We start from the raw sequence: 13,825 nt of genomic DNA on the forward strand, positions 1-13,825 counted from the left end.
GAGGGGGGCAATTGTCCAGTATTTTATTTTCTCACCTGGTGCAGGGTGAATAGTTCTTTTCCTTAGTCATAGTGTGTGGGTTGTTTAATTGGTAAAAAGACTAAATATTGGTTTAAGAGCCCATTGAGTGTATGTTTGAATTCACATTGAGTAATCCAAAATTATTTTAAAATAGCAGCTATCTTGTTTTTATATAAGTTAGTTGTATATTTGTTCCTATTGATTTGAAGATTGGAATGCAATGTGTTTTGTTCTGTGAAGTAGGGTTTATAGAGATGAATTTTAAAGTTGGGAAATGACTTACGCATGTATGGTGTTTGATGAAATTCTTGACCCAAAGCTTATGCTTAGTCGGTGTAAATTTTTTGTTCCTCCATGTGATACTGCGCCTGAGATAAGAAAGGGGATTCTTTTTCTTCTATAAATTGCGTGTTGCTGAAAATGGATTAATGAATTTGTTAGCGTGGTTAGTTCTTGAAATTTTCTCCAAAAGGATGCTCAACTCAGAATTGAGGAAGGAATCATTTTTTTTATGCTTCATATTAAGTTAACTATGAATGATAAACACAGACTAAGAAATTAATACATTGGGTTTCAATTGTGAAATTGTTTTTCTTGAATTGATGATTAGCTTTTAGCTTTTGTAACTCTAACTAAGTATCCTTCAATTCTATGATGTTGTCATTCCAGTTGTAGAATTTGTTAATATCGGTCAATGAGGACACAATATACTTTACTTTAAAATATACTTTTAATCTGTTATATATGTTTTCAATTATTATTAGTTTGATGTTTTATTTTCTAAAAAGTTCCATTTAGTCAATTATAATTAGTTTGATGTTATTGATCCTTTTTTTTTAATATATCTCTAGTCAAGTGATCCTCATCTGACTTCTCTTTTGTTCTTAATTAAGTAGGACATGTAGATGTTGGTGTTACCAACTTGGTTTGAAATTTTAGTTGCTTCTTCTTACTTATTTTGTTGAGGAAGATCGAGTCCCTCTATCCATCCAGATTATAGCACCACATGTGGGGTCAATATTTAATTTAATTTGACACAAAGACCATTAATAATTTTTTTTATTATTTTGCATTAGACTTAATATGAACTTGCTAATGCTGATTTTGCAAGAGCAACAGTACCCTAAAAATATTTCTTTCCTTGTTAATCATGGTTAGTTGACTACTGGACTTTATTTCCAATTATTGAAACACTTTTTATTTAAAAAAATTCAAATTTTTTTATTCATTTATATGTTAATTTAATTTAAAAATTAGGATTAATATATCACGTATGTCAAATCCGTTGAGGTCAACTTTTCCTTATTTCAATTGGTCAATACAAATGGTAATTTTTTATTGTAGCGTTCAGTCATTTGATTATTTTTAAGCCACTCGTGCACACATAGGCACGTCATTTTAGTATGTAGTGCCGAAAAAAGAAAAAGATAAATTTAATATAATAAAAAGGAAATATATATACGAAACATGTTTAATTATAATTTTTCTTAAAAAAGACTTAATTATATTTTAATGTTGAGGAAATTCAAACCAGAGTAGTGATTTTAGTTTTCCATACGTGATTGATATAGTACACTTGAATTGAATTCTTTAGAGAACATTTTAAATTTAAACTTTATCAATTAATATACATACATATATATATATATATATATATTAATATGATTAGAAAAATATTTCACTAAACATAATTAATTAATTTTTGTCGAAAATTACTAATTGGCAGTATGAACAAATATATTTGTCTATGTAACTAAATATAAGACTATTTATTCAATAAATGTATCAATTCTAATTTTTACTGTCAATAATAAAAATACAAATAATTGTTAAATCAATTGAAATATTAAATTACCTATAAAATGAGATTTTCTGTGAGTAATTTTTGATGGAAAAATTTGTTGAAAATAATCCATAAAAAATTTCTCACAGATTTTTCAGTCAAATGTTTGCGACGGAAACATCCATTGAAAATATTTTGTGGGAAATTTTTGACGGCCAGTATCCGTTAGAAATTTTCGATAAAAAATATCCGTCGAAAATTACCCACAGACGATATCCGACGGATAAAAAAAATCCGTCAGTTAAAATTTCCTACGAGCATTTTTTCGATGGATTTTTGTTTGTCGGAAATGTTCAATAACCAACGGATTTTTAACGTTTTCGATGGATTTTGGACGTTAAAAATATGTTTTTTTATAGTGACCCAATCTCGATTACAATGTTTTAATCTCAATGCAACATGTTATCACACCTCATGAATCATATAAACATCACACGATATTAATATTTACATTGCACAAAACATGTATATATTAAATCGAACTATATTATTTTTAATTAAAAAGAGTTAATAAATAATTAAACTAAAAATGCATTGAAAATATTTATGTGTTTATGTGTGTTATAATCATCAACACATAATAAGCTTATGAGATCAAAATATGACAAAGAATGTTTCCAACAATTTAATTCTCATGCTAATCTAGTCAATCTTGTCCAAAACACAAACAACTTATATAGAAATGCTTCTCATAACATGGGGAGTAAAACCCCTCAAACAATTTCACATAATCATATCAAAATAAGAGTAATCAAAATCATAGGTTCAAAAACACGAAAACACCAAAAGCACTCAATTTTAGCAACCAATTTGCATTAGGACATCAATTAACCTGTCAAACATAATAATATCGTGATTATAGTTATAAAGGCATAATTACAATACAGTAAACATCCTAAAATAAACTCTAATTTGATCCTTTAAAGATCTCTACACATGTTTATTCTAATCCCAGTTGCGATAAACTCATTTTTTACCTCTAAGTGAGCTCACGTGTGTAGCTCGATAGGGATAACGACGTCTCTAGGAGTACCCAAAGATTCCTAAGCTTTTTCCTCTTGTTGCTCTAGTAGAATTTTCAAGCGCCAGAGAGAATGAGAAGAGATTAGAGCCTCAATTTCACTGTCTCTGTGCGATGGATATTTCTCTTTTTACAGACATTGTTTCGCAAATCCAAATGATGGAAATGTGTAAAAATGAGTTTCGAAGGTGTTGTCTAAATTTCAGACAATCCAACGGTCAACGAATCCAAGATCGTAGTTTTACTGGGATATGTTTAGGTGTATACGAGAAAAAGAGGATTTTTGGAGAGGAAAAAACATATCATAAACATAAAAATTGACCTAATATGTCTCTATTTATAATTATGGTACTTTAAACATATTATTTAATTTATTTTTATTTATTTTATTATTGTATAAAAATGAACTCTATTTTACTCCCTGAATAAATAAAACATCTTTTTTGTTTTCTAAAAACACATATTTATTTTGTTTACCTTAAAACCATTATTTTAATTAATGAAATTATTTATTCTTATTTATTTAATTACAAAAGTCTCATTATTTTTTTAAAAATTTATTTATTTTTAAATATTTTTAATTTTTTTAATGAAAAACGGGGTGTTACACACAAGTATTTATTTTTTTTTAATGAAAATTGAAATTAAAGAGTGGACCCAAGCATCTTCCCACATAAGCTTCCATTTATCATTGGTCAGCATTCTTCAATATGGTCCGGTTGCATTCTGAAAGAGCAACATTGTAATGGGTTCATTACATGTTAAGTTACGAGTTAGAAAGTAAAAAAAAAGAAAGTAAAAATTTATTTTACATGAATTTATATATGTAACACATCAAGAAAAAAAACTAACAACTAAGAAAATAATATTTTCTAATCATATTTCATGTTTTAAAATTAGATATTAAAAAAATATAAAAAAAACATGAAAGAGGACAACTATTTCAATCAACTTATAATAATTGGTATAAAATAATATAGAAAATACTGTTATGTAGTTAAGTATATATATATATATATATATATATATATATATATATATATATATATATATATATATATATATATATATATATATATATATATATATATATATATATATATATATATATATATATATATTTTCGTGAAAGTTTTTTTGACCCTTCCAACTTAGAACCCTAAACCACCGCTCCTTTGACCTAGGCCTAGATTGATCCTTACAATGTGTTTCGATGGGGATTTAATTTTTTTTAGGAAATTCAAATACACAATTTGATTGTCTTAATTTAAATTCCTTTCATTTTATAAATATTTTGTTTGGATGAGGCAATTCAATTTCTTCTATTTTAATTTCCTTATTTGGATAAAGTAATTTAATTTCAATAAAATTCAAATTAAATAGGAAATTATAAATTGTAAGGAACAAAAAAAAAAGTAACATTATTTAATTTAATTAATGGGTATTGAAACAACAAGGATATCACCATGTTGATAGCACTGCTTCCCATGGCATTAACATTCATCGAATCAGTGAGAGTGATGAAGTACCTAGCAGCAATGACAACGAGGGTATCAACGGGGCGAACAGCATAAGAGAGGTAAATCGCAGGGAGAGAGTTATCGGAGCCGTTGAAGCAGGTGCAAGGAAGAGGAACGATGAGATTTTGGCCCACATCAGGGTCGGAAATGGAGTTAACCTCGCGGAGCTGGTCGAAGGAGACGAGGCCGGCGTAGACGACGTCGACGATGGAGGAGGGTGTCGGAGGGACGGGTCTTGTAGTGAATAGCGACGGATTTGCAAATATCATCGACGCAAGAGTAGGAGATGGGAACTTTGAGGAAGAACTTCGAGGGGAGAATGTGGTGCTCCATGTCGGGGTAAGAGATGTCGATGGCGTTCATGGTGAGAAGCGCGATGGGATCGATTTGGAAGAATGAGTAGGCTATGAGAAAATTAAAATTCTTTAATTTTTTAAAATATTTCATTACTTATTTTTTGTTAATTAAAATTTCCTATTAAAATTTCAGATATTCAATTTCTCTTTAAATTATCATCCAAACATTAAATTTAAAATGACACATATTTAATGTCTCAATGAATTATTTTGTTAAAAGTAGGATTAAAGTATCCTATGAGCGTGATATAATCAGATTGAGGGATATTTTATCAAGGAAGGATTTGAGACACAGCTATGCGCCTAGCTACTGAAGAAATATGTGAAATCCTTGTTGTAAGCCTTTTTGTTGATGACGTGATATTTACATTGAATGATTTTGGCATGTGTTAATGTGTTACATGTTAAAAAAAGTTTATGAAACTTGAGTAATGCGGTAATTCGTGCTTCTTTGACATGAAAAGTACATGTTTCAAAATGAAACTAACTTTATTTTAAAATAATTATTCAAATTATAAAATATAATTAAATATAAAGCCTATATTAAAATTGAGTTATAATGTTTATTTGGTGGTGCATGGAGAAGGAAGAGAAATGATCATTTCAAATTCTTTTATTAACAAAATTAATAATTAATATTTATTAATAAAAAATAATATTATTTTTTTCACTGCATAGTATTGACCTATTGGAATCACATTTTCAATGATTATTAAAAAAATAATCAGATATCTGGTGTCAGGTTTTATGCAACTCACGGTTCACGGGTTACAAAATCCTTCAATTGAACCGAACAAGTAATTAAGACGTATATATATTATTGATCAGGTAGTTGGAGCCAGCTGTATAAGTTTGAAGTCCCAATTCAATTTGAGATAAATTCGGATCCCATGACAGTATAAATAATTTATTTTCGTTTAAGTATATATTTTGAAATTTGGATTTAATTGCTCAAAATTGAGTAAAAGTAAAATAAGTAATTTAGGTATTTTATGGAAATGGTTAATGATTAATATTTTAATACGTGTATTGATAATGTTATGTTATGTTTTATAATATTCAACAACTGAAATTATTAATTTATTTTCTAAAACAAGCAACTTATTTTGGAAGAGTCAAATATATAATTTAATTATGCTTATTTATATAAAAAATTATTTAGTGTATGAAAAATATATTTATACATTTAATATTCTTAATGATGAAATTTCAAAACATTTAAAATAATATATTTAAAGTAACTTAATTTATTATGTACCTAATGTATAAGATAAAAAGGCCATATATTTAAGATCATCATAATATATATTAACAAGCAATAGAAATCCAATCACACCAAAAAAAAATCAAAGTCTCTCATTTCGAAAATAAAAATTCAAGTGCTAGAGCAATGTTATTTTTTAAACATAAACATTAAGATCGATTTCTTAATTTTTTTAAACTTTTTTTGGATTCACATCTTAAAAATGTATTTTTAAATTGAAACTAACTTTTTATTATCTCACTTTAACGTTAAAAAAATATTTTCTGAACAGGAATGCACCTTACGTGTGTTGTGAGCCCGTTGACCTTACGTGAACGTCGTGTGATATTGTCATGTTTGGTAGTTTGTGAACCCAACGCAACACAACTTGTACATTGTAATTCGCATTAAGGAGAGTCAACTTCTTCCTCCAATAGTATTTATACAAGTGTCCCGAAACTTTAGGCATAGTTTTCTCTCCTCTATAAATAGTTAAATACAACGTTGGACTAGCACTGCCCTTCACTCAGTTGACCTAATTAATATAGGATAGAGAGATTGGAAAGTTAAAATGGCATTTGGAGCTAAGAATGGCGTGTGTTTTCCCTTCTTTTTTTTCATAACTTTCTTGGTTATATGTTCTGCCACTGCTCGGAGCCCTATTTTCTTCTCAAGTGAGTTTCCTTTTCATTTCATCTTATTTTGTGTATCTCCCTTTAATTTTTTAGGTAATTAGTAATATCTAGCTAGGAGAGAAAACACTAAATGGAAGACTTTGATATATTTGTTCATCATCCTTTTTTTTTTGTGGTTGTTATTAGTTTAAAGAACTAAAGTCTCGTTGGAATATTATATTTTGCCTTTGAAAGGATAGATTTAAAGGAAAGAAACTAACCAAAGCACATAAACTTCTCTTGTTATGGCTGCCCCATTTTCTTTTTCTTTAACAGTTTTAGTAGTGTTCTCTCTTTTCCTTAACAAGCAGTTTTAGTTGTGATGTTTAGAATATATAGAATTTTCATGGAAGAAATTTATCACATTGGTTTGTGCTAAATTTGGCATGTATAAAAAAAAGAGAAAAGTTTAAAGGGACTTTTTAAGCTTTACATCTATTATTACAATATTATTACAACAATGTTTAAAGATGAAATAGAAGGTAGGCAGTTATTACTCAATTATTAGGAGTGTATACTACATATATCTCGAAGCTTCGTGTGTTCATGTTGCCACGATTTATGACCTCTCATTTCCAAGTTTTAGATTATGTCTTATTGACTTTTTGCCAAGAGACAAAATTATATATATTATAAGAGTTTCTCTTAATGTAATTCTTTTACTGCATCAATAAAACCAGTTAAAAATATTTTGAATATGAATTTTAAATTAATTATTACAAGATCAATATTTTCTATTATATGACAATTTAAATGATACTATAAAAAATCTTTACTTGTCATGTATTCCAATTAAATTTTAAAATTAATTGTGCGGATGTAGTTTTAAATTTTTAATTTTCCTTATACTGTTATATTAATTATCAATACTGTCAACTAGAAGTTTGAAATTCTGTACAAAAAAATAGTAATTAGAAATAATCTTATATGCAACCTTTTAAATAATTACTAAAAAAACAAACAATCTTTCCTTGTACATGACATCTTATAATAATATATATAAAAAACTTTTATATTATCAATACATTATACTTAAATTCTAATTTTCAATTATTTGACTTTTATTAATATCACAATAATAATTTCTTGGTTAATTTTAATGTTGTTTATGAGAAATGATAAACATCAAAGTGATTAAATTTCATCTCTCTTTTCATATGTTTTGTGATAAGCAAAATATTGTTTTACTTGGGATTATTACACACAGATGATGAAGCTTCGAGCATGGTGGGGAGGTCATTAAAGGTAATAAACCTTCAAGACTATGGTGAACCAACTGCAAATCATGGGCACGATCCATGGAAGGGGGCTAGTTGGGGAGGTAATGGAGGGCGAAAAGGCTGAGCCATGAGAGATTATTGGAAATGCAATACTTTATAGTTTACATTATTTCAGTTAACGCAGTTAATGCAATATTTAGCCTTTCATTTTATAAACATATGTATCTTTTAGAGGAAGAACGAGCAAAGTTGCTAAGATGAATGAGAAGACAAAGAGAGCTTTATGTATATATGTTGATCATTAAAAAATAAAAGTCACGTGCACTGTCCTGTTGTATTTGTAAATAGCATCGAAAGAAACTACATAGACAGTGTTGACAATACAATAAATGAGGGAATACATAAGAAGAATAAATTAAATTACTACTATCGATTCATACGCGTCTTTTTCTACATGTCACGTGTATGAACCAATATTAGCCAACATCAATTGCTTAGAGACTCGTTAATTGATCAGTAGCTGCGATTAACATAAATAAAACTACTTACGGTTGAGGCCTTTGCAATGATCTTCTAACTTCTAAGTGTCTCTTTGTTAATTAGCAGTCTCAACATGTGATTCGTGTCCTACCTCATGAGGTTCTCTCTATTTTACTACTTTTATACATAAAAGAAATTACTTATATCTACCAATCACGATTAATCAGTAGCCTAATTAGTAATTATGCATGATACGAACAAAATTTGAGTCAAATATAATCTCCATAGGAAAAAGAATCTTGATCCCACACTCTGCTCAGCAGCTCCGAAGCACAGTTGATATGCTTTGCAATTTCATTACATTTGGGTTTTCTCACTCTTTCTTATTGTTTATTCATTTTAATTTAAAAATAATTTATATTAGTACAGGTTAACTCCTTGTGTATATATATTTAAGAATTTTCGTGTAGATAATTCTTATTATCCTTCACGAAAATTCATATGAAGACATTTGTCAAATAACATGAGGTGCCAATGCCACCTTACTTGCTACAAGTCTACAACTAAATCCAAACATCATCAGCACACAAACCTGTCCCACCTTATATCAAGTTAATAAACTCAAAACAAAGCCCACGTGCATGGAACTTAATTTCTTACACTTATTTCAGTTTCCACCCCAATCTAAATTTTGTGATGCATATCTACTTATACATATTCTTTCAAAAAATCCACTGAAACCCATTTGAGGTCGAGACCAAACTAACTAACAACAAGGATCATTCATGGCTTGGTTAAGAAACCTCTCAAAGTTTGCCACCAAGAGAGCATCATCATCTCAAAGACCCAAAAACACTGACCCATTTTGTCTTTTACCCTCCTTCACTTTTCTCTCCCACTTCAGCAGCACCAACACCATTGAGGAGAAACCTTGTGTGGAGCCTGTTGAGTACAATTATTCGGGCTTGGAGCCAACAAGGCCCCATGAGAAGCCACGTGTGGTGGTGCTGGGTTCTGGTTGGGCCGGGTGCAGGCTCATGAAGGGCTTGGACCCTCGTGTGTATGACATTGTTTGTGTCTCACCTCGCAACCACATGGTCTTCACCCCTCTATTGGCCTCTACTTGTGTTGGAACTCTTGAGTTTAGATCCGTTGCTGAACCCATTGGGAGGATCCAACCAGCTATTTCTAGAGAGCCTGGTTCTTATTTCTTCCTCGCCAATTGTACACAAATTGATGCACATAACCATATGGTGTGTTAAGTTATTTTGTTTGGTTGCAAGTGTTTTCTTTTTGGTTCAATAATCACTCTAATTAGGATTTTTTGGTTTCTTGGTGGGACCCAAGGTTATTCCACAAGTTTCATTTCTTTGAATTGACTATAAAACTAATCATTTAACCACACTTAAAATTCATCATCACTTCTCAAGAGTGTATTATGCAGGATCAAATTCAATTCCTGTTACAAGTTTTTCTAGCCCTAAAATATTATCCGATTTCTAAGTTTGCACATGAAGGGCATGTGCACACTCCTTTTTGGAAATGTTAACATATGACATAATTTACAATTATTGTTGGATTGATGTACCTCAAACAAATAAAAAATAAAAAGGACTTTGAGGGGGGTGATGAATGATTTTGGAGTGGACATGTTTAGATGACTTTAGAGTGGACATGTTTGCCTATTTTTTTTTTTTTTTTTTTTTTATTTTGTGTTCACACCTATGTGTACGTTACAACTTCGGGACTAGCAGTGTGAGCTACACTCTACTTTTAACAAGCAACTTCATGATTTTGTTATGTAGAAATTTTCTAAAACTGAAAAAGACAATTGACTTATAGGATATACAGAATTTGAAATGTCTGGAGTATCTTAAGTGATGAAGAATTTGTCACTTCTAGATTTAATTTTTTTGTGCCATTTAATTGGAATTTGGGACTCAAATTAACTTTCTAAGGCAGTGTCTATTGGCCCGAATGAAAAAACAATTTGATACTATTATTGGTTGAACTTGGAAGATAGGTGCCATAGCAGTGTGGCTTAATTATGGAGAATTTGGCGCTTTATTTTGAAGGTGCACTGTGAGACTGTAACCGAAGGAGTAGAGACAATAGCTCCCTGGAAATTCACAATCTCATATGATAAGCTGGTAATTGCATTAGGATCACAACCTTCCACTTTTGGAATTCAAGGAGTCAAAGAACATGCCATCTTTCTTCGTGAAGTTCACCATGCACAGGAAATTCGTAGGAAGCTGCTCCTGAACTTGATGCTGTCAGATGTTCCAGGTTTGCTAAACAATAATAGGTTTACTAAGTTCCACAAATATTGAGTCATCATAATTTTTCTATTTTTAGACTTTAATTTGTATGCAATGTTAGTCGTAACTAATTAGAAATCATGTTGGTATGATTTTTAAGATAATTATTATAAAAGTTAACAAACTTATTATACATATAATGATTTTAGATTAGATGACAATGAAAAAACACTTTACACTAACGGTGCATAGACTATTGACTCTATTTTTTTGGTTGTGCATCACTTTTGTGCTTTATTTGTATGCAGGGATTTCAGAAGAGGAGAAGCAAAGGCTTTTGCACTGTGTGGTTGTCGGGGGTGGTCCTACTGGAGTAGAATTCAGTGGTGAGCTTAGCGATTTTATTACGAGAGATGTTCGTCAAAGATATGTCCATGTAAAGGATTACATCCGTGTCACTCTAATCGAGGTATGCTAAGTGCCATCAGATATGTGATATGTGAACTTATGAAAGCCAAAATTGTCTATTAAGGTAGTTTATGTTGTTAAACAAATTTATTCATGCCTTGTTAGGCAAATGAGATATTGTCTTCCTTTGATGATCGGCTTAGGCGCTATGCTACCAAGCAATTGACAAAGGTGAGTTACATATTGATCTAAAGGCATTTCATCTTTAATTTGGAAATTTTCATTTACAAGATGACACTCTTCATCATTGTTGTATTGTCTGAAACTGGTTGATAAGCTAGCTAGCTGTTAAAACTTTTCTGTATTAGTTTCGTTATATTTTGCCAATGTTGTAGTCTCTCTCAGTCAGGAGTTCGTCTTGTTCGTGGCATTGTGAAAGATGTTAAACCTCAGAAGATTGTCCTTAATGATGGTTCTGAGGTTCCATATGGGTTGTTGGTATGGTCCACTGGTGTTGGTCCATTGCCTATAATTCAATCTTTGGATCTCCCCAAAGCTCCTGGTGGGAGGTTAGTCTTGTTATTCAACATTGTTACATTCACTTCCCACGCCCTGTTCGGATAATCTTCTCCGTTAGTACTTATAGCTGAAGAATATAAGAAAGTAAAATGAATTCTCTCATAAATTAAATCAACTGAGCACTTTAATTGAAGCTTTCTCATCTAACTTCTTGAAAAGCTGAGGTGATAAGTTGATTTTAGCTTATTAGAGAAGTTCAATTCATTTTACTTTCTTTTTCTATTAGTGCTTATAGAGAACTTTATAAACCAACAAATTAGAAGCTGATTTATGAATAGGCTGAGTTTTTTATTTTTTTATTTTTTTATCTGTCATATAAGGAAATCTGGATCAGGTGTATATAAGTTCTCTGCAGTAAACTATCCCAAAGAAAGTTCTGAATGTTTTTGTTTCATAGGATTGGTGTTGATGAGTGGCTCCGTGTTTCTTCGGTACAAGATGTGTTCTCTATAGGAGACTGCAGTGGATTTGTTGAAAGTACTGGAAGACAAACACTTCCTGCATTAGCCCAAGTAAGTGATATTAGGTTCATTAATTTTCTCAGCTCATTTCTTGATTCCTATTTGGTTTTCGGCTAATAAGAGACATTTCATAGTGACTTTGTTTCTTTTGTTCTTATTTGTAATGGTTCATCAGTGAAGTAGTGTTGCTTGTTTCTTCTTAACCAGAAAGCTTGTTATTGTCCATTTGATACATTGCCATTTGAATTCAACAGGTTGCAGAGAGGCAAGGTAAATATTTAGCAGCTCTATTAAACAAAATTGGTAAAGCAGGTGCAGGCCATGCGAACAGTGCAAAAGAAATAGAGTTTGGGGATCCATTTGTTTATAGGCACCTTGGAAGTATGGCATCTATTGGTAGATACAAGGCTCTTGTTGACCTTAGACAGAACAAGGTAATATTTATCATTCCTGAGATACTACTGGTACTTCAAAAACATAGTGTGATTCACTTACCATGCTCTTACAGGAGGCAAAAGGGTTGGCTCTGGCAGGATTTCTGAGTTTTTTTATTTGGCGCTCGGCATACATCACACGTGTTATCAGCTGGAGGAACAGATTCTATGTATTTGTCAACTGGATTACAACTGTGGTATTTGGCCGTGATATAAGCAGATTATGAAAATCTTAAGGTAATCTCTTGCAGCATGATTAATTGTTGTTCCCCAAGGTTTTATGTAATTTTATTCGGGTTTGGACTTGTTGGTACTTGGTAGGATCTTTATATGACAGGACTTGTGCTTGGTTTCATTGAGGGTTCTTCATAGAAGCAAGTAACTATCATGAGATGAATTTAGTGGACTTGGACAGCATGGAACTGCATTAGTTCATGACATTTGCCGCATGTTCCATTTGATAAAAACAGTGGCAGATAAAGGTGGATATTGAGGAACGGGCCAGAGGGACAAGGCAATGAAACATGCATCTTGAAACCAATGCAGACTATTTGTACACATTTTTTCTCCTGTAGCTTCTCTCATCAATTAGAAATGTAGCCATCCTAAGTCTTTTTGTACATATTGAAAACCAAGAAAGCAATTTTCATTTTCATCTACTGTTCATGAAATTTGTGGTCCTAAATTTTCATGATCTCTTATCTGAAGATTATTGAAATGGAAAAAAATTGTCACAAGTCATTCTTGCAATTGGTACTAGTCCCTCAAGTGCAAATGCCATGAGTTTTTAGTTGAAGTATTGGAATCTATTTATAATATATAAAAACTGAACTTCTCACTATTATACTGTCACGTTAGCAAAATTAATTATTTGGAGAAAGGAGAACATTTTACTTTTGTGTCTATCACTTCTCTTTTCCTTCTTTCTTACTTGAGCATCTTTTAGTTGTTACCTGAGCATCTTTATTGTACACAAATGTTTCAAAACAATATTGAGGGAGGTTGTTATTAGTATTGTCTACTTGGTTAATCGTTTACCCTGTAGACTCTTCAAAACAACAGTCCCATTCAATTTCTCTCCAAGTTTTACCGACACTTTAAAACTTTAAATAATCTATAAAAAAATATGTTGGTTAAATAAAGTTGAAATTTATTTATTTTTAACATTAATCTGTAAAAAATATATCTCACATCAACTTTAACTATTACAAATATAAATTTATTTACTATCTCCAATATTACATATCACAAAATGCAATTTTTTAACATTAAATTACTTTAAACAAATTTTGTATTGATTAAAT

General features: G+C 30.6%; 1 protein-coding gene and 1 long non-coding RNA gene across 2 annotated transcripts; both read left to right on the plus strand.

Annotated features, from left to right (window-relative positions):
• Window positions 1-6,441: 6,441 nt before the first annotated feature.
• On the plus strand, window positions 6,442-8,228 carry LOC100779858 (uncharacterized). Its single transcript, XR_419342.3, has 2 exons — window positions 6,442-6,678; window positions 7,886-8,228. It is a non-coding gene; the product is annotated as an uncharacterized lncRNA (long non-coding RNA).
• Window positions 8,229-9,015: 787 nt separating this feature from the next.
• On the plus strand, window positions 9,016-13,365 carry LOC100780933 (internal alternative NAD(P)H-ubiquinone oxidoreductase A1, mitochondrial). The gene is made up of 9 exons (XM_003551218.5): window positions 9,016-9,631; window positions 10,454-10,667; window positions 10,948-11,108; window positions 11,213-11,278; window positions 11,453-11,616; window positions 12,024-12,138; window positions 12,342-12,521; window positions 12,596-12,758; window positions 12,843-13,365. The coding sequence occupies exons 1-8, from the start codon at window positions 9,164-9,166 to the stop codon at window positions 12,746-12,748; spliced, it is 1,521 nt and encodes a 506-aa protein (XP_003551266.1). The 5' UTR covers window positions 9,016-9,163; the 3' UTR covers window positions 12,749-12,758; window positions 12,843-13,365.
• Window positions 13,366-13,825: the final 460 nt, after the last annotated feature.

Source organism: Glycine max, chromosome 18 (assembly GCF_000004515.6).
Source record: "Glycine max cultivar Williams 82 chromosome 18, Glycine_max_v4.0, whole genome shotgun sequence".
NCBI lineage: Eukaryota > Viridiplantae > Streptophyta > Magnoliopsida > Fabales > Fabaceae > Glycine > Glycine max.